Here is a 25049-nt window from a genome sequence, read left to right on the forward strand (position 1 = left end):
ATCACAATGGGCTCCTCCTCTGGCCTTGGGCCCCCTTCCCCTAGGGGTAAAGCAGCACTTGAGCCTCCCCTCAGTGTGCAGAGGTGACACCACCTCTGCCATCACCAGCCCCACGAAGGAACTTCCATCCAGCAGCCCCACTGGGTGGGAGCGCCCATTTCTACTGCCCGCATGACTGTCTGTGCAGTTTAGGAATGCCGGGGCTAGGAGTTAGGCTGGGTACACGGTGCGGGGGACACGCCGCCCTGCTCCCTGTGCCTGGCATCTAGAACTGAACACCCTACCGCTATGGGAATGGAACCCAGGGCACGACCATCTCAGCCTGCGGAACGATCCAGCCCAACTGGTGAGAACTCCCGCCCTGGTGTTGGGGGCCAGACAGGGTGCGTGGAGAGGGTCCTTAGAGCCTGGTCAGTCCCCTAGCCAGAGCAATCCTACACATCGCTGAGCCTTCTTCAGGTTGAGAATGCTCGCCCTCAGCCCAGCCCTACCCTCTGCCCCTGCCCCTGCCCCTGCCCCTACCCAGGGAGGGCAGTCCTGCAGGTCCCAGGACAGGCATGGACCAGGACTAGAGTTACCAGCACTGACCTGCCCAGCCTGCCCCCCAGCCCCAGCAAGGGGCTGCAGACCCACAGGCTGGCTCCAGGGCTGCCACCCCTCCATGCACAGCCCACGCCAGCTGGGCTCTACAGGATCCTTTTAAATTACGATTCCAAAGCGGGCTGGCCACAGGCAAGAAGCCAGGAGCCTGTTTACACAAATGCTCCCTGTTCAGGGAAGGCTGTCCAAGTCACTCCTTCCTGCTGTCCCCAGACCCGGGCTACTAAGGTCTAGGGGTCCGGAAGGCAGGGTTAGTCCCAGGCAACCACAGGGATGCTCCAGGGGGCTCTGCTGAAGGACAAGGACCTCTCCTCCTGCATCTCAGCCTCCCCAGCAGCCACAGCCAAGAGCCCTGCCAAGCTGATGGGACCCACTCCATCAACAAGCAGGTGACAGCTTCTTCAGGTAGGGGTGGGGCGTGGTCACACAGGAGACCCGCAGGGTTCCCTGGGATCCAGGGAGGACCTTCATTCCCACATCGCCTCCCACAGTCCTGAGCACCTGAGCAACCAAGGAGTTAATATTTTTTGATTATGGCAAAATACACATACAGTTTATCATCCTCACCATTTGAAGTGTGTGGTTGAGTGGCATTAAGTGCACACACACAGTTGTGCAGCCATCAGCACCATCTGTCTGTCTCCAGAACTCTGTCATCTTCACAAACTGAAACTCTGGAGCTAAATCTTTAAATCTGTTTCATTCGACAAGCTTTTTGTTTGTTCATCTTTTTTTTTTTTTTTTTTTTTTTGATGTCCCTGGGTGGGCTCAAACTCATCCAACAGGCTTTGATTGAAGATCTGTTGTGGATTCCTGGGGGGAACACAGGCAGGACAGACCTGCTCTGAAGGCACCCAGTGGCATGAAGAGGCAAGCCAAGAAGCCTCCAGCCAAGAAGGCGGCAGCCCGCTGGCCACCTCGGGGCACGGGAGGGAGGCCCAGGATGGGGAGGGGCCAACAGAGACTTCTTGGACCAGCACTTGGTTGGTGGGAGGAACTTCTTGGCTCGGGGGATGGGGTGGCTGGGGGGATTCAAAGGGAATGTTTTTCCTGTGGTCAGACTGGACCTGATAAACAGTGTGCAGGGGGCCGGCAGGGCAGGGGGACCCAGGGCTGAGGACATGAGGGGATGGCTCTGTGAAAGTCCCAGCTTTCCAAACCACAGAGGGAGGCAGAAATATGTGAAGCATGTGTGGCTCTGAGGGCCTCTCACCCTCGGTCCATCGACCCCTGGACAGACTTCAGATAAATTACAAGCTGCCCACAAGCACTTTGGTGGGAATCTTGTTTTTCCTCTTCAGACAAAAAGCAGATTTGCTGACAGATTAGGGAGCAGGGGGCTGGGGTGAGGAGGAGGTCACCCAGGAGCACAAAGCCCATTCGAGAAGCATTAAATCACCAGTTAATGAGGTGCTGCTATGCCTTGGTGCTGGGGAGGAGAGCAAGAGCTCAGGGGAAGCCTCTGGAACTCATGGGAAGGACTGCTAGGCCTGGTTTTTCCCGTGACTCCCAAGGACCTGGACTGAACCGGTGGGGCCTGTGGTTCTCATTTCATTCCCCAGGCATTAATTGCCTATGAGGGGGCGGAATGATTACCACTGCTCTATGTCTGAGGACACTGAGACACACAGCAGTGGCTTCTCCAATGTCATATCCTAGTGAGTGATGGAGTGGAAATCAGGTTGGAGTTTGGAGCCACGTTACCCTCTCTCCTGTGACACTACTCCCCTGCCTGCTTCCCCACCCCGTCACCTGCTGGGTCACCTACCACTAACCAGCCCTCATATGGCACCTGCTCACAGGTCACGCCTTTGGCTTTTACAAGGGTATACAGTTGGCACAACAGACATGATTGTACTCATTTCACAGAACAGGGTCTGAGGCCTGGAGAGGCTTTGGGTTTGCACCAAATTCATGACAAAAATATATCTAAATATGCAAAGGTGTGGTGCAGTATAGAGGAGTGGTTAGGAACAAAAAGGATCAATCAGCCAGCCAGACCTGGGTTTTAGTCCTGACTGCTGTGTGACCCTGGGCAAGTTGCTTAACCCATCTGTGTCTAGCTCTACTCGTCTGCACAGTGGTGATAAGCGTATCATCATCTTGGCATTATTGTATGTGATAAGTAAAATTACACAGATTCCAGCTACTACAGAGCCTGGCATGAAGTCAGTGCTCCACAAATATCCATCAACATCATCACCATCGTCAGCCGTGGGCTAACAGGTGCGAGATTGTGGAGGCCTGAGGGCAGCAGGGTGCCAAGGCCCAAGGAGGCTGTGGAGGGTTGGACGGCTGTTTCAGAAAAGGACAGGGCCCTTGCCATGGGTGGGGAGGGCCTCCCGCTGGCAGATATGCCACACAGAAGGCTCCACCTCCCTAACAAACTGGCAGAGAAATGAAAACTGAGGGCATGATTTTAAGCAAACACTCTCCCGGCTCAGAAACAGTGCAGGTGCATTTCCATGTTGACCGGTTCCAGGCTCAGAGCTTTGCAGTCAGGAAAGGTGGCTGGGTTGTTGCTGGTTTTGTGGTGGCCTCTTCCAGTCCTTAATCTGATTGAAGAGAGCTGCTTACCTGGAAGTCCTCAGCTCCGAAGCTTCTAGGGCTGCATGCTCTGTGGTTTGCAGGTGAAAGGAGGAGGGGCCAGGGCATTAGGGGTACAGAGCAGGCCTTTTGTGGACCCGTCTACCACATGGCAGCAGGGAGCCCCTGCCCCTTTGCTGGGCGGAGTGGATGGTTGCCTAGTGGTTTCATATCTTCATTTGGCCTCAGCTGTCATGGGACAGCCTAAGGGGCTCCCACAGCAGTCATGGCCCCTCCGCCTTTGCCACCCAGCTCTTGGTGGGGCATGGTCTTGGGTGAATTGAGTGACTCATCGTGACTCTTTTTCCATTGCTCTCTCAGTGAGGGATAAGGAGGGGCTGGAGGACACCCAGGAACGGGACAGCCATCCCCTGGCCCACCACACTCAGGCCACCACACTCTGTGGCAGAATCAGCCCCTGAGATTTTGTTTTTCCTTTGGGAACCCTGTGTTCCTTCCCTGAGCTCCCTGCCATACATCCATCACCCTCCGGGCCTGTCAGCGTGTCTCAGTTCAATTCAGATGGTAACCCAGGGCTCACGGGCTTTCCCTCGGAGTCCTGAGCCGGGCGACCAGCCTAGAGGGGCTGATCCCCAGTCCAAACTCCTCCGCCTACTCAGAAAACCGGAGCAAGATGTGTGGTGAGGAGGACCCGGGAACTGAGAGGCCAGTCAGGAGCCAGCTGGTGGGGGGCCCTCTGGGATCTCTGTGGGGAATTAGAGGTCCAGGTCCCTGACCAGAACGCTGTGGGCGCATGGGTGATCCAACCCATGTACCTGGCCCCCCACTGATCCCTCATCCAGCCAGGCCTTGGTCCAGGCACAGGCCGTGTGAACATCTTTGGGGTCTCCATGTCCAGCAGCCCCGTGCTCAGGGACCTCGGGTCCAGAGCCCCTGCGTTCTCCTCAGAAGCACAGAGCACTCCATCTGTTGCCTCCTTCTGGAGTGGGCTACGGTTTCCTCACAGGCAGCCTCCATTCAGGACTCTCCTGGGGGGCTGCTGGCAGCAGGGAGTTACCTGGGCCACCCCCAGGGACCAGAGTTCCCCCTCGAGGGTCCTTTCCTCTCTCCCCCGTGAGCTGGAAGCATAGGCATGGGTGGGGAGGCAGTGGGGGGATACTTTTGGGGACGTGGACCCTCTTATGCTCAGGAATCCCACTGCGTGGGCTGAGTATCTCCTTCCAGGACAGGCTTCCTCCCTCCCTTCTGTCCCCCAGGGGTGGGGTGTCCCCTCGAGATTCAAGCCCACCCCAACAGGAGGACCCAGTGTTCTGGAGAGGGCCCAGGCCTGGAGGAATTCTGCAGGCAGGTGCTTGGTGCTGCACGAGGTGAAGACCCGAGCCAAGGCCGCCGGTTCTGGGTCTGCCGGCCCCACTGCTCCAGGGGCTACAGCTGCAGTAGACACGCCCCATTTCCCTTTCTCCCCGAAAGCCCCTCCATTCCCACAGAGCCCACCTGTTCAAGCTAAACCCCCACCCCGACACTCACCACCACTAATTTTTTTCTCTTTCGCAGGAGAGGGGTCTACCCTGGGTGCAAACCATCCTTCCAGAGCGGTCACCCTTAGAAACTCCAAGGCCAAGATAAGCCATGAGGATAAAACCCAGAGATCAGACACAGAGACCCTGGGTCAGGCCTTCAGCCACGCAGCCTGGCAACCTCACCTTGCTGAGTCACAGAGAGGCAGAGCCCCAAGTGAGCCTGGGGAGTCCTGCACCAGCCTGGGTTCCGACCCTTCCCTCTCCCCATCGCTTCTCATCACCTCTCCCCACCACTCTCCCCTCCCTGGCCCAGGGGGTCCCTGGGAGTCTGGGAAAGCACCCTGGATCATCCGGCTCCTCCCAGGGCTGGGACGTCCATTGCCAAGAGAGCACTCAGAAGCCGCCCGTTGGCTTTGAGGACTTTTATTGCCCAAGGTCCCGAGGTCTGGGTGGGACTGCAAGGGGCTGCCCCTGTCCCCAGAGCTGTGCCTGGCCATCCTGGTGGGAGGGCTCGGCTAGAAGAAGTTGGCCACTCTGCGGAGCGACTGCACCCGCGCGCTGTGGGCCTCCCAGTCGGAGAAGCTGCGGAAGTCGCCCCTCTCCACCACGTACATGCGGCCACGGTAGTTGGGCTCCTCATACAGGACCCACCTGGAGGCCAGGGGAGCGGGGATCAGGGGCCGCCGGGAAGCCCCCCTGGACTCCGGACAGAAAAGCTTGCACAGCCTGGCCACCCAGCAACCCCTCCCGGCCGAGCGGCCCCTTCACTCTGGGCTACACGAAGGCACCCATGGTGCCCTCCTTGGCTTTTATTTCCTGCCCCAGTGCCGTGTGGGGTCCGTGCAGGGGTGTGACATGTGTGGGGACAGGCCTAGTAACGTCCACATTTTAAAACTGACCAGTCCTGGCCGGGTGTGGTGGCTCATGCCCAGAACTTTGGGAGGCCAAGGCAGGCAGATCTCTTGTGGTCAGGAGTTCGAGAGCAGCCTGGCCAATGTGGTGAAACCCTGTCTCTACTAAAAATGCAAAAATTAGCCGGGCGTGGTGGTGCCTGCCTGTAATCCCAGCTACTCAGGAGACTGAGGCAAGAGAATTGCTTGAACCAGGGAGGCGGAGGTTGCAGTGAGCCGAGATCGCACCACTGCATTTCAACCGTCCTTGGCAAGGATGCACTCCCGCCATCACTGCACGCCCCACGCACTCCTATTCCCTGATAAGGACCACCTTGCACAGACAGTGCCCCCAGCACCTGACGGGGGGCCTGGCACAGAGGGCACCATTCATTCAGTGAATGCCAGTGGGTTCCCACATGTGTGCCTAACACCGTGTCAGGTACCAGAGGTGCCATAGTCACACGACATGGTTCCTGCCCCCTCCTGCCCTCATGGGGCCTCTCCTGCAGAGGAAATGGGCTGTGGGGGTACAGTTGCACAGAGGAGCCTGCAGGGCACAGAGAAGGGTCAGGGAGTCCCAAGTGGGGCCCCTTCCTCTCCTCCTCCCCTTCTGCACACCACCGGGGTGGCCACCAACAATCCAGAGAGCAGAAACAGTCAGGACAAGTCTTTACGGAGCCTGGAGGACCTGGGGCTGGTGGGGGCAGGAGAGAACACAGACCTTCATCACCCAGGAAGCTGTGGGCCCGGCCCAGAAAAGCAGGAAGGTGCGGTGGGGAGGGAATGGGGGAACAGGAGGAAGGGACTGGAGGTCCAGGGTAGTGGCCTCTGCCTGGGAAGGGGCATGTGATACAAGGAAGACGGCTCAGGACAGCTCGGAGCAGGGGCTGGCCTGACCCTGTCCTTCCCTCACCATCTCTGAGACGAGTGAGGCTTGTCACACCTGGTGCCTGGCACAGTCTGCTGTCTCGAGGGTTGGCGCCAGGAAGGAAGAGAGAGAGGCAGAGGGTGTGAGCCAGCCTGGAGCACCTGCTGGGGGACTCTTGGCAGGCCTGGTCCAGCCTGGACCCCACCCTCAAGGCCCCCGCATCCATGCTCCTCCACACCTAGAGCTTTCTGACCCCATACCTATGCCATAGCTGGGGCCTCAGAGGCACCTCAGGGAGTCAGCTGGTCCTTTCCTACCCTTTGGTGGGCAAGAAATACCCTAAGCCATGTCCTGGGCCACATGAGGGTGCTCACATGGACACCCCCAAAAGGAAGGGGCAGGGAACCGCCCATCCTCCCGTCCCCTGTCCTGGCTGTGGCTACTGGGAGGAGCCTGTCCTGCCCACATTCAGCACTGTGCCCTTCCCCAGGTGGGGGTGGTTGGGGGCAGAATGCCAGCACATTCTCCTCCGAAAGCCCACCAGGACATGGATCTGAGGGGACGGGTCATGCCTGGGCTGATGTGGGACCCAGAGGGAAGGAGTCTTGGCAGTGGGAGGTGGTGGAGGGGCCCTGGCTCACCCACTCCCCAGACCCCAGGAAAGGCCTCCTAGCAGCGTCCCCTCCGGATCCAGGGGACCCGGGGGCATTACCTCCTTGACAAGGGCTTACATTTGTGTAAGAGTTAGAGTCTTAGGCGGCAAAGGCTGAGCACCTGGGCCCCCACCTGGGGGACTGACAGCTGGCTCCTCGCAGGGACGGTGGGGATTGAAGGAGACGGACTGTGTGCCCCTCAGTCAGAGAAATGTTCATCTCCACCTTCTCCACCTTCCTTCTCAACAAGCCCTGAGTGTTGGTGGTGGGCCGGGGGGATTGTGTCTCGGGCCTCTGGACATCCTCCATGCAAAGGTATGACTTGGGCCTTACAAGACACAATTTAGCCAGCAAGTTTTCCAGGGCAAATTCTTGCTTTGGAATGCCACCCCAGGCTCCAGGTGCCACCAATTTAGGGCAAAATGCAATTTTGTAAAATGGAATCCTGGAGCTAGCTAGAGTGACAGAAACAGCAGATTTCTGCCACTATCAGGCCACCAGGGAAAGGTGGGATGTACACAGTCCCTCCCTATCCCTGGGAACTGGTTCCAGGACTTCCCTTGGATATCAAAATCCAAGGATGCTCAAGTTCCTGATATAAAATGGCATTGTATTTGCATATAACCCACGCGTATCCTCCCATATATAGTAAGTCCTCGCTTAACCCCATCAGTAGGTATTTGGGAACCATGGCTTTCAGCACGCGATATATAACAAAGCCATTTCTCCCCTCATCAATCTTATAATGAATCCACATTGAACAAGACAACATATTCAAGGACCTGCCATACATCGTTTCACTTAAAGTCACAGTCTCCAAGAACCTATCCCCAATGTTAAGTGAGGACTTACTGGACTTGAAATCATCTCTAGATTACTTATGATACCTAATCCAACGTAAATGCTATGTAAATAGCTGTACGGTATCTTTCAGGGAATAATGCACATATTCAGCATAGACAATTGTGGGGGGATATTTTCACTGTGCGGTTGGAGCCCATGGACATGGGGTGCCACCTGTGCCCAGCTCTGCCTTGGCTCAGTCTCTGTCTCCCTGCAGTCCCTCTGCCCCCTGCATCCTCTCCAAAGCTCCCTGGCCTTGAACCTCTGGAGTATAGAAGGCAAATTGTTCTTCAATTGCTTTGATAGGAGCCAGAACCATGCACAGCCAGCTGGAACCTGTGTGAGGGGCTCTTGGCCTGAGGGGAGGGAACTGAGGCCTGGGAAAGCGGCCAGCTCTGGAACAGGGACAGACACAGGCTTGGCTGTAGTCTCAGCTGTGCCACTCCCATGGGACGGCTGGGCAGTCAGCCTTCTGAGTCTCAGCTTGCCCTTTGTAGAACGGGGGCAATAATATCTACCTGACACAGAGGTGTGGGCTGGACAACGAAAATAGATGGCCAGCTTGAAGGTGCTCAGAGGGTAGTTGCAAAAGGGGAGTATGCGGGAGGGCAGGAGGGGGCACGAAGGCTGCCGTTGGTTGACCAGGAGGAAACCCAAGTGTGGGGCAGACAAACCCGTCTGGGCCTGGGCAAAATCCCCCCAGCTATTCTCTGTCCAGAAGTGAGCCACCCTGAAGTCCATCTTCCCCCAGAGGCCAGGGTGGTGGGGATTTGCAGAGAGGCCCGGTTCAGGGGTCAGCTTTGCTGGGTAGGTGCTGGGCAGGGTGGACTGGTCCACCCTTCTCAGAGCAGGTGAGCCCACTGTGGCTTTCCAGCCCGTAAGGCCCTCGGGGATCCCTTGGTAAGCAGGTGTGCCCCGGCTCAAGAAAACCAAAGGCGTTCTCTTGCATCAGATCAATTGCAGAGAACTGTGCAGCTTTCAAGGCCCTCTCCTACCTCTGTTCCTGGACTGACACCCTACAGGGAAGGTCTCAGGATGCCTCTGGGGCCCAGGGTCCCTCTCTGAGAACCTTCTGGGCCATAGGGGAATCTCCCTGCTGCTTGACTGGGGCAGGTGAGGCAGCTGAGGAAAAGAGAGGGCCTGTGGGGCCAGGGCCACGCTGCCCCCTGCTGCAAGTCTCATTCCCACCCCACCCACCAGCCCTGCATGGCGGGCAGCCTCCCACGCCTGGTGCTGAAGCGCCTAGCTGGGCCTCGGGGGCACCCCATGGCTGGCCTGTACTCACGCTCCGTCCCCATACACCTTGATGGCGTTGATGCAGTTCTTGGCCCAGCCCCCACTCTGCAGGAAGGGGCAGTCCTCCAGGAACTCCAGGCACTGGCCCGTGAAGTTGCAACCCTCGAAGATTTCTAGGCGGAAATGTTCCCCGTGCTCCAAGACCAAGCAAAAAAGAAGGAAAGAAGAAGGCTGCTGTGATTCCCCTCTCCCAGGAACAGAAGCCCTGGGCGGGAAGGAATTAGGAGGCACCCAGGGCACTGGGCACCCCCACCCCACATACTTCAACCCCGCACTTCTGTTTGTTCTTCCACGTGAGATGTGGTTGGAAGAAAGGGTTCTATTACTCTAAAACTGTTTCAAGCTACTGAGCTGGTCTAAGCACCTCTTTCTACAACTAGAAAATCTGAGGTCCAAAGACAGCCAAACTGACCAGAGGCCAGAGGTCAGGCTCAGACCAGGGCTGGGGTCTCGGGGCTCCCTCTGGGTGCTCAGCCTGGGGGACTCATGCCCTGGTCACACCAACACACTCCCGTTTCTGACTTCACTCCGGGGCTGCAGCCCACAGGCAAGCCTTCAAATGATAACGTTTTAAAACTGTAATAGAACCTTTTAGTAAAACATAAAGCCAAAAATCTAAAACAAACACCAGATCTCATGTGCTGAAACTCCTGCTGGCCTTGACATCATTGTCCCCGAGGCTCAGCATGTCTCCCTATATGATTCCCGCATTTCCAAAAGACAGAGGAGGGCCAGACCCTGCCTGGCTCAGAAGCCGGCAGGGCCTGGTCTGCGTCACAACTGGCCCCAGGATAGCTCTTAGGAGAACAGCAGTTCTCAAGATACCAAGGATATTTTTCATATAAATAGCATTATGCAGGGTCCAGGGCCAGCCATTTAAATTTCTTTTTTGCCAAATGTACCACAGCCTGGAAGAAATACTAAGAAAGCATTCTTACAATTTGAGATGCCAAAGCCCAGCTGGTTTTGCAACTGATACAGAAAAGAGAGGGGGCCCCACACAGAGGCCCCTTCCCTGGGGTTCCTCAGACATTCACCAGAACCGCCCGGCCCAGGCATCAGGAGAGGGTCCTCGGCAGACATAAGCCGAGACCCTCTGTGATGAGACACGCATACCCCCAGGCTCAGGAATCCGCCACTTCCCACCTGAAGCTCCCAGAGCTCACAGCAGGTCAGCAAGTACTCATGACCCGGGGGAACGGCCTTGCTTAAATCCCACCCTAGGAGCAGCTGGACAGAAACAGTCCTTTGCCACGGGGGAGCCATGCCCCTCGTCTGCCCTCCCTGCATACACCTCTTGGGTGGCAGCTCCCTGTGCAATTCCAAGGGACCTGCCCCCCAATTTTCCCCTGACTGGTGGGTGATTCTTCAGCTTCCTCCATCAGCCACTCCAAGACCGCAGCATGGAAGGCTCCAGAATGTGCTACAAGACCACCTGTACCAGTGGCCACATTAGGCCCAAATCAGCCTCCCGTTGGCTGAGTGTCCCTTATCTGTCTGGAAATCTAAATTTGGACGATTTCAACAGCATTTTAAATGGAAAATGCAGCTAGATTTTTGGATCCGAAACTTAAAGTGGTTTCCTGATACCTGTATGAAAACTCAGGGCCACTCCCGCTCGGTTCCCAGCAACTCGGCCCCCCACCTACTCCTCATGCCAGCAGGTGGCTCTGGGTATAGCTCCCTCTCAGTCTTACAGACTTTAAAGCTGGGAGGCCCACACTCCCCGATTCCTTGCCACTGTCTGCCAGGGCTGACCCTCGGTCCCTCCAGCAGGAAGACTCAGCCCTTGGTGGACAGGCCCACTCACCATTCCCACAGGCCGACAGGAGCCCATGTGGTCACTGTGGCTGTTCCAGCGGAAGAAGTCGGGGTAGTCGCCGTGCTCCAAGATGAACTGCTGGCCCCGGAAGTCAGGGTGATCGAAGCAGACCCAGGCTCCGCTCTCCACACGGATGGAGTTCACTCGGTTCATAAAGCCCCTGGTCCTGGAAGTTGTCACAGTCCCCAAAGACCTCCAGCTTCCTCCCCGTGAAGTGCTTGCCCTCATAGAGAGTGATCTAGAAAGGGCAGGTTACAGAGCTGAGGGCCAGGGGCTTCTCTCCTTCAGTGTTGGAGGTTGGCGTCTGGGTCCCAGCACCCTTGACGGAATCCCTACTCCCAGGCCCCCCAAAGCCCAGTCCTGCTGCACACAGTAACACTCTTTGCCAATTGGGCAAAAGAATGAACAGCTGACAGACTGATGCCATACACAGCTCCTGTTCCTTCCTACCCTTAGGAGCTCACAGTGGAGCAGACAAATGTCCACAGCGGTTCCTTTGTCTAGGTGCCCATTTCAAAATCGGCTCTTGTCAATTTCCACTGCATTTTTAAACTCATTTTTAAATTCTTAAAACATAAAGCCGATAATAACATTAAAGGAGGTGTTTTCAAAAGAAGAAACTGCACCCACAGCCCTCTCGTGGTAACCCAGCATGTATTTTGCAGAAAGGTTCCCAGGATTGGGCTTCCTTCACTGGAGAGGCTGAATCGGACGAAGCCGCGTCAGGGCCCGGCTCGGGATTCATGTTCTCAAAAGAGGGCTTATAAGTGCCACCCTGTCTCTCTGTTTTGTAGGCCATTCCTTTGGGTGGCAGGCACGTATGAGATCTGGAGCTCCATCACCCTGGTGGGAGTTCAGACACCGTGTACTATAGCTACGTGGTACCCACAGGTTGTCCTTGTCCCGAAACAAAACACAGGGAAGCAGTAACAACCCCCCAAACTCCTTTCCTGCTGTGGAACCTAAAATCCCAGCCATTCTGTAACTCTTTGGGTTTCAAGAACTGTGGCCCTACAACAGTCCTGTCAGAGTGCAGTGATGTTCCCCATCACTATGGTCGTTTGTGCCTCACCAGTGTCTTCAGTTCGCTCAAAAGAATGTGAGAAATGCCCTTCCAGGCCCCTTGGAGTCAGGTGTGGCCACCTGCTTTCACCAGAAAGGAGGCGGACACCCTGGTGTTCTGCACCCCAGAGTTACTGGGGCCTTTGTTACTGAAGCATCACCTGGCCCATGCAGACTGATACAGCAACACAGTCACCCCCAGACACTCTGGAATGTGGCCCCGGAAACCAGAGGCTTCATGGAGTGGCTAGGCTAGGGGCACTGGAGAGAGGGAGGGAGAGCCACGTCTCCCATCCTTCCTGCACCAGGCAGGGCTGGTGGAGGGCCCCTGAGACTTTCGGGGAGGCCTGGGCACCAAAGGGATTCGGGGTTCCCTCAAATCTCAACATTTTTCAGAGAACCAGCCCTGAGTGTCCCTGAAGAGACCCTGAGGAAGGAAAAGCCACACAGACCAGCCTTGGGCAAAGAAGCTGCAGCAGTGGGGCCGAGGGCTGTGGGACAAGCCAAGTCCCCCACCCCGAGGAAGCCCCAGGGAGTCTGACCACCCTCCCTGCTCCTGACTGCCAGGCCAGGGGTTGGAACCCCGGACGGAAGGAGTGGAGATGGAGACCTTCCTATCCACCCACACTAGAGAGGCCCCAGGCCAACAGCGAGGCCACCCCGTTTTATTAAGAAATTAAACCAGGCCGGGCGCGGTGGCTCAAGCCTGTAATCCCAGCACTTTGGGAGGCCGAGACGGGCGGATCACGAGGTCAGGAGATCGAGACCATCCTGGCTAACACGGTGAAACCCCGTCTCTACTAAAAATATAAAAACTAGCCGGGCGACGAGGCGGGCGCCTGTAGTCCCAGCTACTCGGGAGGCTGAGGCAGGAGAATGGCGTAAACCCGGGAGGCGGAGCTTGCAGTGAGCTGAGATCCGGCCACTGCACTCCAGCCCCAGCGACAGAGTGAGACTCTGCCTCAAAAAAAAAAAAAAAAAAAGAAATTAAACCAGCTATCCCTTGGGTTTGTCATCCAGCAACAGTGTGCACCCTCCTGAATCCCCTAGCACAGGGGGTGAAGGTGGGGCCCTGCCCGGTTTCCTTGGGGTTGAGGGACTCACTCACCTTCCCAGAGCGCTGCGCCATGGTGCGCCCCGCCCCATCCGCGGGTCCCGGTTTATACCGGGCAGCGCCCTGCTGGCTCAGCGCCGTCCCGGACAAAAGATTTGCTGGGCCGGCCCCTGCGCGTTAGTGCTGTCGGGCGTGCTAAGCCCGAGGGGCCACCAGGCTGCTGAGAACCGCCGCGGCCACCCTGTGCCACCGCGAATGCAGCCCGCCCTGCCCGGGGTCTCCGTGCGCTCAGCGCGTTTAGCTCCCAGGCCTCCTTCCTCCCTGAGCTCTCCCGCCCAGCCCGCGGCTGCCCCTGTCCTGCCCTGGAGTGGTGAAGGGAGGAGTGGGGGTGTCTCTCCAGCCCTCCGGCCTTTCTTCCCTGACGCTGCCCCTCAGCCCTCAGGCCCATCTCCCTCCCTCCCAAGGTCTGTTCCGAGCTTCCCAGTCCACTCCCCTTTCTCACCTGGCTGCATGCAGTCTCACCTTGGTGCCAACTTTTCTCCAGGAGGGTGCAACCCAAGCTTCCCGGACAGACAGCGCTTGACCGCCCCTCCCCCGGCTGCTCTGGTCTGAGCTCCCAGGTCCCCTTAGACCTCCTGCTCCTACTCACCCAGCCCCTGATGCACTCCCTCCCCCTTTTCCCAAAATGCCAGGCCAGGTCAGGCCTGCCTCTCCTCCTGCTCTCTTCCTGCCTGCCTCCCTCCCTGGCACTCTCCCTCCCTGGGTCCTTCTCTCCTTGAAGATCCTGCCTAGGGTGCCCAGGTGACCCGTGCTGCCCTGAGCTGGGGGCACAGTGCTCTGCCCCTTGCCTCTCTGCTGCACCCACCATAGCACCCTGGATGCCCAGGATCAGTTGACTGCACAAAGCAGTCCCACCGCGGAGGGAGAGTTCCCCAGAGCCCTGGAGGAAGCACTTGGCAGAAAGCAGAGGCTCAGAGATTGTGGAGTGAGCAGAGCGAACATGGAGCCCACAGGATGTGTAGCCCCAAACGTCTGGGGAGGTGAGCTGAGAACACGGGACCCATGACTCAGATGGCTGGGGTGGTGGGGGACAGCGGTCTGAGATCAAAGGAGAGGCGGGTAGGTGCTCCACAGCGGGTTCTGCTGGAGAGAAGGAAGGAGCTTTGGGGAACAGTTTGGGCTGCTCTTCCCTCAAACAGTGGAGTGTATTTTTATGACCATTTCATAAATGAGACACTGAGGCCCAGGAAGAGGAGGTTATGTGATTCTTGGGGCAGAGGGGTGACCTCTGCTTTGGGAGGTTTTCAGAAGTAGACAGGGTGTGAACCAGAACCTGCATGTTACCCTTGAACCCGGGGACGGTCTTACCCCGGGATGCCGCCCAGCAGGCTGCCTCCACTGGCGACCTTACTTGCCAAGCCACACATTCCAATGTTTGTCTCTGGACATGGGCCCTGGTGGGGACATAAAATTAAAAACAAAATCTCCTGCCAACCCAGAAAACTTCTCCACGAAGGTAGAAGAAAAAGAAAACAATTTTATTACTGAATAAACTTTAAACTGGAATGTGATCTGCATCACGATCTCTCCCCCTAAGAGATCGCAAAGATGGAGAGAGATCTCACTCTTCTGTAGCCAAGCAGACACAACCCATTGCATTCATGTTTTCAGGATAAAATTGCTGATTTTCTCTATCTCTATGACTGGAGGTGGGTTTTGCAATTTAGAGTCAGGTGACAGCTGAAGTCAGGCTTCTCAGGAAACGGGGGGAGGGGGGTGGGGGCATTTACTGCTTGATGTCAAGACTCAGAGAGATGGTCCTGGCTCCCAGAGGAAACATGACTGAGTTAAGACTGGCAACAGGCTTGTTTAGCCGTTAAAAAAGATTTACACACATTTGAAAATGACAGAGAAGGAAATTCTGCAAGAAAAGGGAGGAAAGGGAAGCCTCGTCCCTTATTTTCAACAGGGAAAAGTAAGCCTTAAAAAAAGTTTTATTTTTTAGAGCAGCATTAGGTTCAAGCTGTATTCAGCAAAAGGTACAGGGATTTCCCATATACCCCCTGCCCCTCCATACACACACACACACACACACACACACACACACACACACACAGAGCTTCCTCCACTATCAATGCCTCCATTAGAGTGGTACGTTTGTCACAACCGATGAACCTGTGTTACACACTGGGACACAGGATGAGAAGTTGAGAGAATGCCGCACAGGCTTTGTTAGAATAACACATTTGTAAAGTCTCCCCACATAATTGGTTGATTTCTCACAGCTTACTACTCTTTGTCCCATTCAGTATATAAGTGTTTGACTCTTAACTTTTTCTTTAGGTCTTCATCTCCTTAAAAGGGATCCCATGCCACATAAAACTTGTATTAAATAAGTTTGTATGTTTTTCTCCTGTTAATCTGCCTTATTTCAATTTATTTCTCAGGCCCAGCCAGGGCCCTAAGAGAATGGAGGTAGAACTTTGCTGCCCCTACAGTGTAATGTCATGGTTCCACCATTAGAGCACCATCTAGAGTATTCTCACTGCCTTAAAAGTCCCCTGGGCGGGCTGGGCGCGTGGCTCACACCTGTAACCCCAGCACTTTGGAGTCCGAGGCAGGTGGATCACCTAAGGTCAGGAGTTTGAGACCAGTCTGGTCAACGTGGCGAAACCCTGTCTCTACCAAAAGTACAAAACTAGCCAGGCGTGGTGGCAGGCACCTGTAATCCTAGCTACTTGGGAGGCTGAGTCTGTGAGAATTGCTTGAACCTGGAAGGTGGAGGCTGTATTGAGCCAAGATTGCACCACTGTACTCCAGCCTGGACGACAGAGTTAAACTCCATCTCAAAAAAAAAAAAAAAAAGTCACCTGTGCTCCATCTGTTTATTCCTCTCTCCCCCTTAACTCCTGGCAACCACTGATCTTTTTTTTTTTTTTTTTTTTTTTTGAGACGGAGTCTTGCTCTGCCGCCCTGGCTGCAGAGCAAGCCAGGGCTCTGGAGAGCAAGCCAGAGCAAGCTGCAGGCTGGAGTGCAGTGGCCGGCTCTCAGCTCACTGCAAGCTCCGCCTCCCGGGTTGACGCCATTCTCCTGTCTCAGCCTCCCGAGTAGCTGGGACTACAGGCGCCCGCCTCGTCGCCCGGCTGGTTTTTTGTATTTTTTAGTAGAGACGGGGTTTCACCGTATTAGCCAGGATGGTCTCGATCTCCTGACCTCGTGATCCGCCCGTCTCGGCCTCCCAAAGTGCTGGGATTACAGGCTTGAGCCACCGCGCCCGGCCCACTGATCTTTTTAGTATCTTCACAGTTTTGCCTTTTCCAGGATGTCATGTATTTGGAATCTTACAGTATGTAGCTACTATGGTTTGAATGGGTCCCCCAAAACACATGTGTTGGAAACTTAATCCCCAATGCAACAATGTTGAAAGATGGGGTCTCATGGGAAGTGTTTAGGTCATCAGGGCTTCACCCTCATTAATGGATTAATGCTGACTATAAAGGGCTACAAGGTCTATCTCTTGCTCTCCCTCTCACCCTCTCTTTGCCCTTCTCCCACGGGATGATGCAGCAAGAAGACCCTTGAAAAATGCCAGCACCATGATGTTAGACTTCTCAGCCTCCAGAACTGTGAGCCAATACATTTGTGTTCATTGTAAATTACCCAGTCTGTGGTATTCTGTTATAGCAGCATAAAACGGACTAAGACAGTAAGTAGCTTTTTCAGATTGGTTTCTTTCACTTAGTAATATGCATTTAAAATTCCCTCATATCTTTTTCTGCCTAGTCACTCATTTCTTTTTACTGCTGAATCATGTTCCATTGTCTGGAAGTACCACAGTTTAGTTATCTGTTCATCAATGGAAGGGCATTTTGGTTGCTTGCAAGTTTTGGCAATTATGAGGAAAGCTTCTATAAACATCCATGTGTAGATTTTTGTGTGCTCCTTTCACTATACACTAAAGAGTGGGATTGCTGGATCATATGTTAAGGGTATGTTTTGTTTTGCAACAAACTGAAAATAAATAAAAGCCAGGTGCAGAGGCTTGTAATCCCAGCTACTCAGGAGGCTAAGGCAGGAGGATTACTTGAGGTCGGGAATTCAAGACAAGCTTGGACAACATAGCAAGACCCTGTCTCTAAAAAATTCAAAATCAAATCAAATAAAAAGAAACTGTCAAACAGTCTTTCAAAGTGACTGTTTCATTTTTCATTCCCACCAGCAATGAATGAGAGTTCCTCTTGCTCCACATCCTCGTCAGCATTTGGTGGTATCAAATTTTGGATTTTAGCCATTCAAATAGGTGTGTAGTGGTGTCTCATTGTTTTAAGAGCTTTTTTTTTTTTCTTTTTGAGATGGAATCTTGCTCTGTCCTCCAGGCAGGAGTGCAGTGATGCAATTTTGGCTCACTGCAATCTCTGCCTCCCAGGTTCAAGCAATTCTCTTGCCTCAGCCTCCCCTATAGCTGGGACTACAGGTATGTGCCACCACGCCCAGCTAATTTTTTTTTTTTTTTTTGGAGATAGAGTCTTGTTCTGTTGCCCAGGCTGGAGTGAAGTGGCGTGACCTCAACTCACTGCAACCTCCACCTCCTGGGTTTAAGCAATTCTCCTACCTCAGCCTCCCGAGTAGCTGGGACTACAGGCACACGCTGCCATGCCCCGCTAATTTTTTCTATTTTAGTAGAGATGGGATTTCACTGTGTTGCTCAAGCTGGTCTTGAACTCCTGAGCTCAGGCAATCTGTCTGCCTTGGCCTCCCAAAGTGCTAGGATTACAGGCGTGAGCCACTGCACCTGGCCAATTTTTGTATTTTTAGTAGAGACAGGGCTTCACCACATTGGCCAGGCTGGTCTTGAACACCTGACCTCAAGTGATCTGCCTGCCTCGGCCTCCCAAAGTGCTGGGATTACAGGTGTGAGCCACCGTGCCCAGCCAAACTTCCAAACTTTTTTTTTTTTTTTTTTGAAGATGGAATCTGGCTCTGTCGCCCAGGCTGGAGTGCAGTGGCACAATCTCGGTTCACTGCAAGCTCCGCCTCCCAGGTTAACACCATTCTCCTGCCTCAGCCTCCTGAGTAGCTTAGACTACAGGCACCCGCCACCACGCCTGGCTAATTTTTTGTATTTTTTTAGTAGAGACGGGGTTTCACTGTGTTAGCCAGGATCGTCTCGATCTCCTGACCTCGTGATCTGCCCGCCTTGGCCTCCCAAAGTGCTGGGATTACAGGTGTGAGCCACCGCGCCCGGCTGAACTTCGTATTTGTAATTTGTGTTTGCCCTCATCAGCAGCAGAGCCAGAGCACACGGACAACCCAAAAAGGTGATGAGAACAGAATCCAAAACGGAAGCAGTTATTTGGGGTGTTTTCTGATAAATATATATGAAAAAATACCTAGCTAAAAGCCCCACTCAAATTGTTAAAAATGGGTAGATGAATAAGATTTTTGCAAATTTCACATCCATTCCCTATTTCTAATGCAATATCTCAGTTCTCCCCTGGGATTGTGTTATACTTCAGTTACCAGAGGAGGAGTCTGCTAAGATTCATATTACCTATTTGTGCCCAGGTAGAACCTCTGCCCAAAATAGCTGCAAAATATGCAAACCTCAACATCAGAGTCATTTCTTAGAGTCATTTTTTTTAGTCTCTTTGGTAGAGCACTGTTAAAATGTACCTTGAGATAGGTGAGATCTTGAGTCACTATACAGCTGCTAGTTGGGGACAAAATTCTAGGGGAATGGACTGAGAATAAATATGGTGATAGTACAGAAGACACAGAGCTAAGAATGCTGTCATGGCTTAAAGAAATAAAATCTCAATAACATGTAGCCTTAGAACTGCCAGTAGCTGCTCAGCATTGGAGAGTTTTACAGCGTGGAGACTAACAGTTTTAATAATAAATCACCCGTTTGCCTGCCTCCCTTCTCTGCCTCTTGTCTCTCCCGTTTTTGGGTAATTTAGAGCACAGAGAAGAATAGGAAATAATATAAGGAACAATAACACCACCATACAAAGTTTGTCAAATCTTAGCATTTTGCCATGTTTATGTCGGATCAATGTTTTTCCTTAAAATAAGAAATCATTATACATAGAGTTGAAGCCTTCCTTCCCCATAAGGATAAGATACTGTCCTGATTTTTGTGTTGATTATGTCTTTGTGTGTTTTCATCTTTTTACTTTCTTCGTGTGTACCTGTAAATAATAGAAACATTTTAGTGTGGCTACATTATACATAGCTTTCTGCAATTTGTTTTCTTTTTTTAGTGACAACAGTTTCTGAAATGGTGAATGAACAAAGCTCAGTAGAATTTCTCGGAAAACTAAGTAAAATCTTCCGTCTATAGATCTAGTAAATAGCATACTAGGAAATCTTCAGTATATATTAAAACCATGCAAAAAATACTATGCATTTCTAGGGGAAATTGTGGGACAGTGTCTCCCTGGATGTTATGGGATATCCAGCAACGTGGGGCCTGCCCACCCGTCCTCCAGCATTCTGACAAACAGAAACACCCTACAAAATTCCAACCACACCCTGGGACCAATACTGCCTTCTTTGAGGTCCATGCCTCCGGGTGAAATTGCTGGGTTCAAGCATGAGTTCACCTTCAAGCCACTAGATGCCACAGAGGTCCTCCAATGACCCCACTGACATACAGATGAGATCCACCCTTGGTAGATCCAAGGTCGGTTGCTCAGCATCAGTTCAAATGTACAGCGTTCATTTGAATTGGATCTTTTGTAAATTGCTTGTTCATATGCTTTGCTCATTTTTTTCCTGAGTCTTTCCTTGTTGATCTCATATATGTGTGCTTGTGTGTGTGCATGCGTTTGTTTTAGAAACAGAGTTTCACTCTCACCCAGGCCAGAGTGCAGTGCCACGATCATAGCTCAATGCAGCCCCAAACAACTGGGCTAAGGCATCCTCCTGCCTCAACCTCCCTTGTAGCTGGGACTAAAGGCACATGCCCACAGCCGGCTAGGTTTTTAAAATTTTTTGTGGAGACAGGGTCTCACTAGGTTGCCCATGCTGGTCCTGAGTTCCTGGCCTCAAGGGATCCTCCCGCCTTGGCCTCCTAAAGTGCTGGGATTACAGGTATGAGGCACCACGTCTGGCTGTGTGTGTGTGTGTGTGTGTGTGTGTGTGTGTGTGTGTGCGAATCTGCTGTCTGTTCCCTTGCTGTGGGTGTATTAACCTGTTGTCTATTCCCTGTTGTGTGGGTTCTTTTTAGACTTTTTCCCAGTTTGTGGCTACTCCCAAACCTGCCCTAATTCAATACAAAGTCATGTGAGTGGGTAATGAGGCCCTTCCAGCCCTTCACTCTGGAGCTCGAGGTGTGTGTGACAGGTTGGGGGGAGGCACTTTCCCAGTGACCCCCTGCCTCCAGCGTCATCCTAATGCTCTTGGGAGCAGAGTGGTCCTGAGGCTTGGGAGAGGCCATCCTGGGTAGTGTTTGAGAGACAGGACTCAGGACTCCCCTCCAAACTGAGGCTGTATGTGACACCACTGTGTAAGACCCCCAGGTTCTGTCCCCTTCCCTACTTCGCTCTCCATGCCCACCCCCAGTTCCAGCCACCATCAACACCAGTGGAACTGCTGCGGGAGCCTCTCAGCATCCCAGTCTGTCTGCTCTTGGTTCCTCCAGACTGTTCTCCACGCACTGCCAGAGCGGCTCTTCTCCCTATATATATATTATGAGTCATTTTAGGCAGCGAATCTACCTTCCAGTTTAAGAAATAAGACATTATAGGCCTGGCAAGGTGGTTCATGCCTGTAATCCCAGCACTTTAGGAGGCCAAGGAGGAAAGATTGCTTGAGCCCAGGAGTTTGAGATTAGCCTGGGTGACAACGCAAGACCCTTTCTCTACAAAAAAATTAAAAAATTAGCCGGGCATGGTGGCACATGCCTGTGGTCCTAGCTACTAGGGAGGCTGAGGTGGGATGCTTGAGCCCAGGAGGTTGAGGCTGCAGTGAGCCAAGATTGCACTACTGCCCTCCAGCCTGGGCAAGAGAAAGATCCTGTCTCAAAAAAACAAACAAACAAACAAAAACAAAACAAAAAACAACAACAAAATAAGACATTACAAATAGGGGGACTCCTAGGTGCTCTAATGTGAATACTCACTTAAAACCTATAATCTGATCCTACCTAAAATTGCTCAATGGCTTCCCATGGCCCTTCAAGTGAAGCAGGGTCCAGGATATGCAGGACCCTGAGATCAGGCTTCCTGAGATGTCCTACCCATCCTGGGGTGCGGTCCCAACACCTGAGCTGAGCTTCCCAGGGCTCAAGGACCTGGTCCCTCTGCGCTGCCTTCCCCCAGCCCCACTCCCCAACCTCTCTTGCCAGGGCATACCATCCCATCTATGTGGGCAAGGCGCTCAGCACTAGAGCTGTGGACACCAAGAAGGAGGCCCTGGGCGTGCTGGCTCACACCTGTAATCATAGCACTTTGGAAGGCCGAGGCAGGAGGATCGCTTGACCCCAGGAGTTCGAGACCAGCCTGGGAAACAGGGTGAGACCTTGTCTCTACTTAAATTTTACATATCTCAGGTCTGTAATCCCAGCACTTTGAGAGGCCGAGGCGGGTGGAACACCTGAGGTCAGGAGTTTGAAACCAGCCTGGCCAACACGGTGAAACCCTGTCTCTACTAAAAATACAAAATTTAGCTGGGCATGGTGGCAAGCACCTGTAATCCCAGCTACTCGGGAGGCTGAGGCAGGAGAATCGCTTGAACCCGGGAGGCGGAGGTTGCAGTGAGCTGCGGAGGTTGCAGATCGTGCCACTGCACTCCAGCCTGGGCGATGACAAGGCGAGACTCCGTCTCAATATATATATATCTTTAAGAAATAGATATATTTCTTTTCTTTTTTTTTTTTTTGAGACGGAGTCTTGCTCTGTCACCCAGGCTGGAGTGCAGTGGCCGGATCTCAGCTCACTGCAAGCTCCGCCTCCCGGGTTCACGCCATTCTCCTGCCTCAGCCTCCCGAGTAGCTGGGACTACAGGCGCCCGCCACCTCGCCCGGCTATTTTTTTTTTTTTTGTATTTTTAGTAGAGACGGGGTTTCACCGTGTTAGCCAGGATGGTCTCGATCTCCTGACCTCGTGATCCGCCCGTCTCGGCCTCCCAAAGTGCTGGGATTACAGGCTTGAGCCACCGCGCCCGGCCAAGAAATAGATATATTTCTTAAAGATATTTATAAACGAACAAAAAAATTGGAAACACTTTGCATACCAAAGCTCTGGCATGGGTGAGAGCTGGGCAGACTAGACTCTGTCCGCGGGCCAGGGCTGCCTGGGGCAGCGATGCCCGCTCTGCCTGAGGCTCCGCTCCGTTAGTGAAGCGCAGTTTGTGGTCACCGGGCCAGCGGCTCCCGCCTGGGCTCCGCGCTTCCGCACCGGGCTGTGGGTTCCTCTCTCCGCCTCCTGCGTCCGGTCAGCTCCGGAGGGCACTGATGAGTGCGTGAACGAGTGCGTGAACGAATGCATGGACAAGGGAACGAATGCGTGAAGGCCAGCACCCCCACGCTGCAGCGCCGGCCGAGGGCCCCCGCGGGGCTCGGCGGGGGTGCGGGGCGGTTCCGGGAGGCTCGCCAGCTGCTGAGGACCGAGCCCGGGCCCTGGCGTCGTGGCCGCCAGCAGGCAGCAAGGAAGGGGGTGTAAAGAGCCTGGGGGGGTCCCTTCCCTTCCGAGGGAGTTAGTCCGCGAGTGAGCTGGACCTGGACCCCTGCAGGGGTCGCCCGGCCAGCCCGGAGCCCCTGGCTCCGCCCCATTTCCAGCCGGCGTCGGGGAGGGGGCTGTAGTGCTTGGGGGTCATCGGATTCGGGCAGGAAGGAAAGGCGGGACGTCTGCGCCCCCAGAAGACAGTCACCCGGTCTCCCACCCTGAAAGCCAGCGAGGTTCGAGTAAATGAAAGTTGCTGAAGCCTGACCCCTCGTGGTGGGCACAATCACCACACCCGCCCAGGGCGGCCGCGGGAGGATTTAGAGTCACTCTTACCGTTACATTTTAGAGATGGGCTCTCCTTGTGTTGCCCAGGCTGGTCTTGAAGTTCTGGACTGAAGCGATCCTCCTGCCTCAGCCTCCCGAGTAGCTGGGACTACAGGCGGGTGCCACCACATCTGCTTAGAATTATAATAAATTCGAATTCTCATAGTGCCCACTACAGCCAGCACCAACTAAAGCTTAACATATATCAAGTCATTTAATTCTCTCAACAATCTTAGGAGGTGGGTTCTGTCGTCTTAAGAGTTGTGGGGAGTGAGGCCCAGCCTGCGTGAGTAACTTGCACAAGGTCACAGGGTCACACAGCAAGCAGTCAGTGAAGATGGGATTTGAATCCAGAATTGGTGCCCTTAACTTCTACAAAGAATTATAACGCACACATTTCTTCACCTTTGTGAGGTTTTAAAAGCACACCAGCTTTATGTATTCATGTTCTTACTTTTATTTTATTTTATTTCAGACAGAGTCTCACTCTGTTGCCCAGGCTGGAGTTCTGTGGCGCGATTTCAGGTCACTGCCTCCCAGGTTCAAGCAATTCTCCTGCCTTAGGCTCCTGAGTAGCTGGGACTACAGGTGTGTACCACCACACCCGGCTAATTTTTGTATTATTATAGAGACGGGGTTTCACCATGTTGGCCAACCTGGTCTCGAACTCCTGACGTCGTGATTTGCCCCCTCAGCCTCCCACAGTGCTGGGATTACAGGGTGAGTCATCGCGCCCGGCCTCATGTTCTTATTTTAGATCTCACTTCAATTCCTTCTTCCTTACCTAAGTCATCAACACATCCTGATTGAATGACTCAAAGGCTGAAAAGATGCCCATCCTTTAAAAGCTACCCCTCAAAGTGCAAATTAAAAGCACAATGAGACATCACAAGTGTCGATGAGGGTGCTGAGCAAGTGGGACTCTCACTGCTGGGGGGGCGTGTGAAATGGTACAGTTACTTTAGTTTTTTATAAAGACAAGAGACGCTTACCATGTTAACTGATAATTCCGCTCTTGGTGTTTACCTAACAGAAGTAAAAACATAGACCCCCAGCCTTGCACATGTTATAGCAGTTTTATTCATCACAGCCCAGCCTGGATGCAGCCCAGGCGTCCACCAACAGTTGAATGATAACTACATCATAGTTCATCCATACAACTGAATACCTCTCAGCAGTAAAAAGGAACAAACTCCTGATACACATGAATGGCCCAAATAAATCCCAGAAACATCCACTGAGCCTAGGGAGCCAGACACAAAAGCCTGCACGCTAGATGGCTCTATGTGTATGAGACTCTGAACAAGATACAGGACTCTGGTGACAAACAGTACATCAGTGGCCTCCTGGTCTAAAGCTGGTAGTGGCAGAGATGGTGATTTTAGCACAAGGGAACTTTTTGGGGTGATGGAAATGTTCTATATTTTGATTGCAGTGGTGGGCATACAGGTGGATACATTTGTCAAAAGTCATCAAAGTTTACACTTAAAGTGAGTGAATACAGTAATCTCAGCACTTTGGGAGGCCAAGGCAGGCAGATTACTTGAGGTCAGGAGTTCGAGACCAGCCTGGCCAACATGGTGAAACCAAAAAGTATTTGTAATGTAAAATGTATTTGTAATGTAAAAAGACATGTAAAGATACATGTCTTTACCAAAAAGTATTAAAAAATAGTCAGGCGTGGTGGCGTGCGCTTGTAATCCCAGCTACTTGGGAGACTGAAGCAGGAGAATCGCTTGAACCCGGGAGGCAGAGGTTGCAGTGAGCCAAGATCATGCCACTGCACTCCAGGCTGGGGGACAGAGTGAGTCTCAGTTTAAAAAAAAAAAAAAGAGTGAATACATGTATAGCACGATCTGACAAGACTTTAAGACAAGAATTTGAGGAGTTCAGAGAGAT

At 53.3% G+C, this 25049-nt stretch overlaps 1 protein-coding gene across 1 annotated transcript; it reads right to left on the reverse strand.

The window, feature by feature from the left end:
• Positions 1-10922: 10922 nt before the first annotated feature.
• CRYGN (crystallin gamma N) lies at positions 10923-13349 on the reverse strand. The gene is given in 3 exon segments (XM_030933259.1): positions 10923-11204; positions 11206-11280; positions 13213-13349. Coding segments are annotated over 3 exon segments (378 nt in total). The 5' UTR covers positions 13234-13349.
• Between the last annotated feature and the right edge of the window lie 11700 nt (positions 13350-25049).

This window comes from Rhinopithecus roxellana, chromosome 6 (assembly GCF_007565055.1).
Source record: "Rhinopithecus roxellana isolate Shanxi Qingling chromosome 6, ASM756505v1, whole genome shotgun sequence".
Lineage (NCBI taxonomy): Eukaryota > Metazoa > Chordata > Mammalia > Primates > Cercopithecidae > Rhinopithecus > Rhinopithecus roxellana.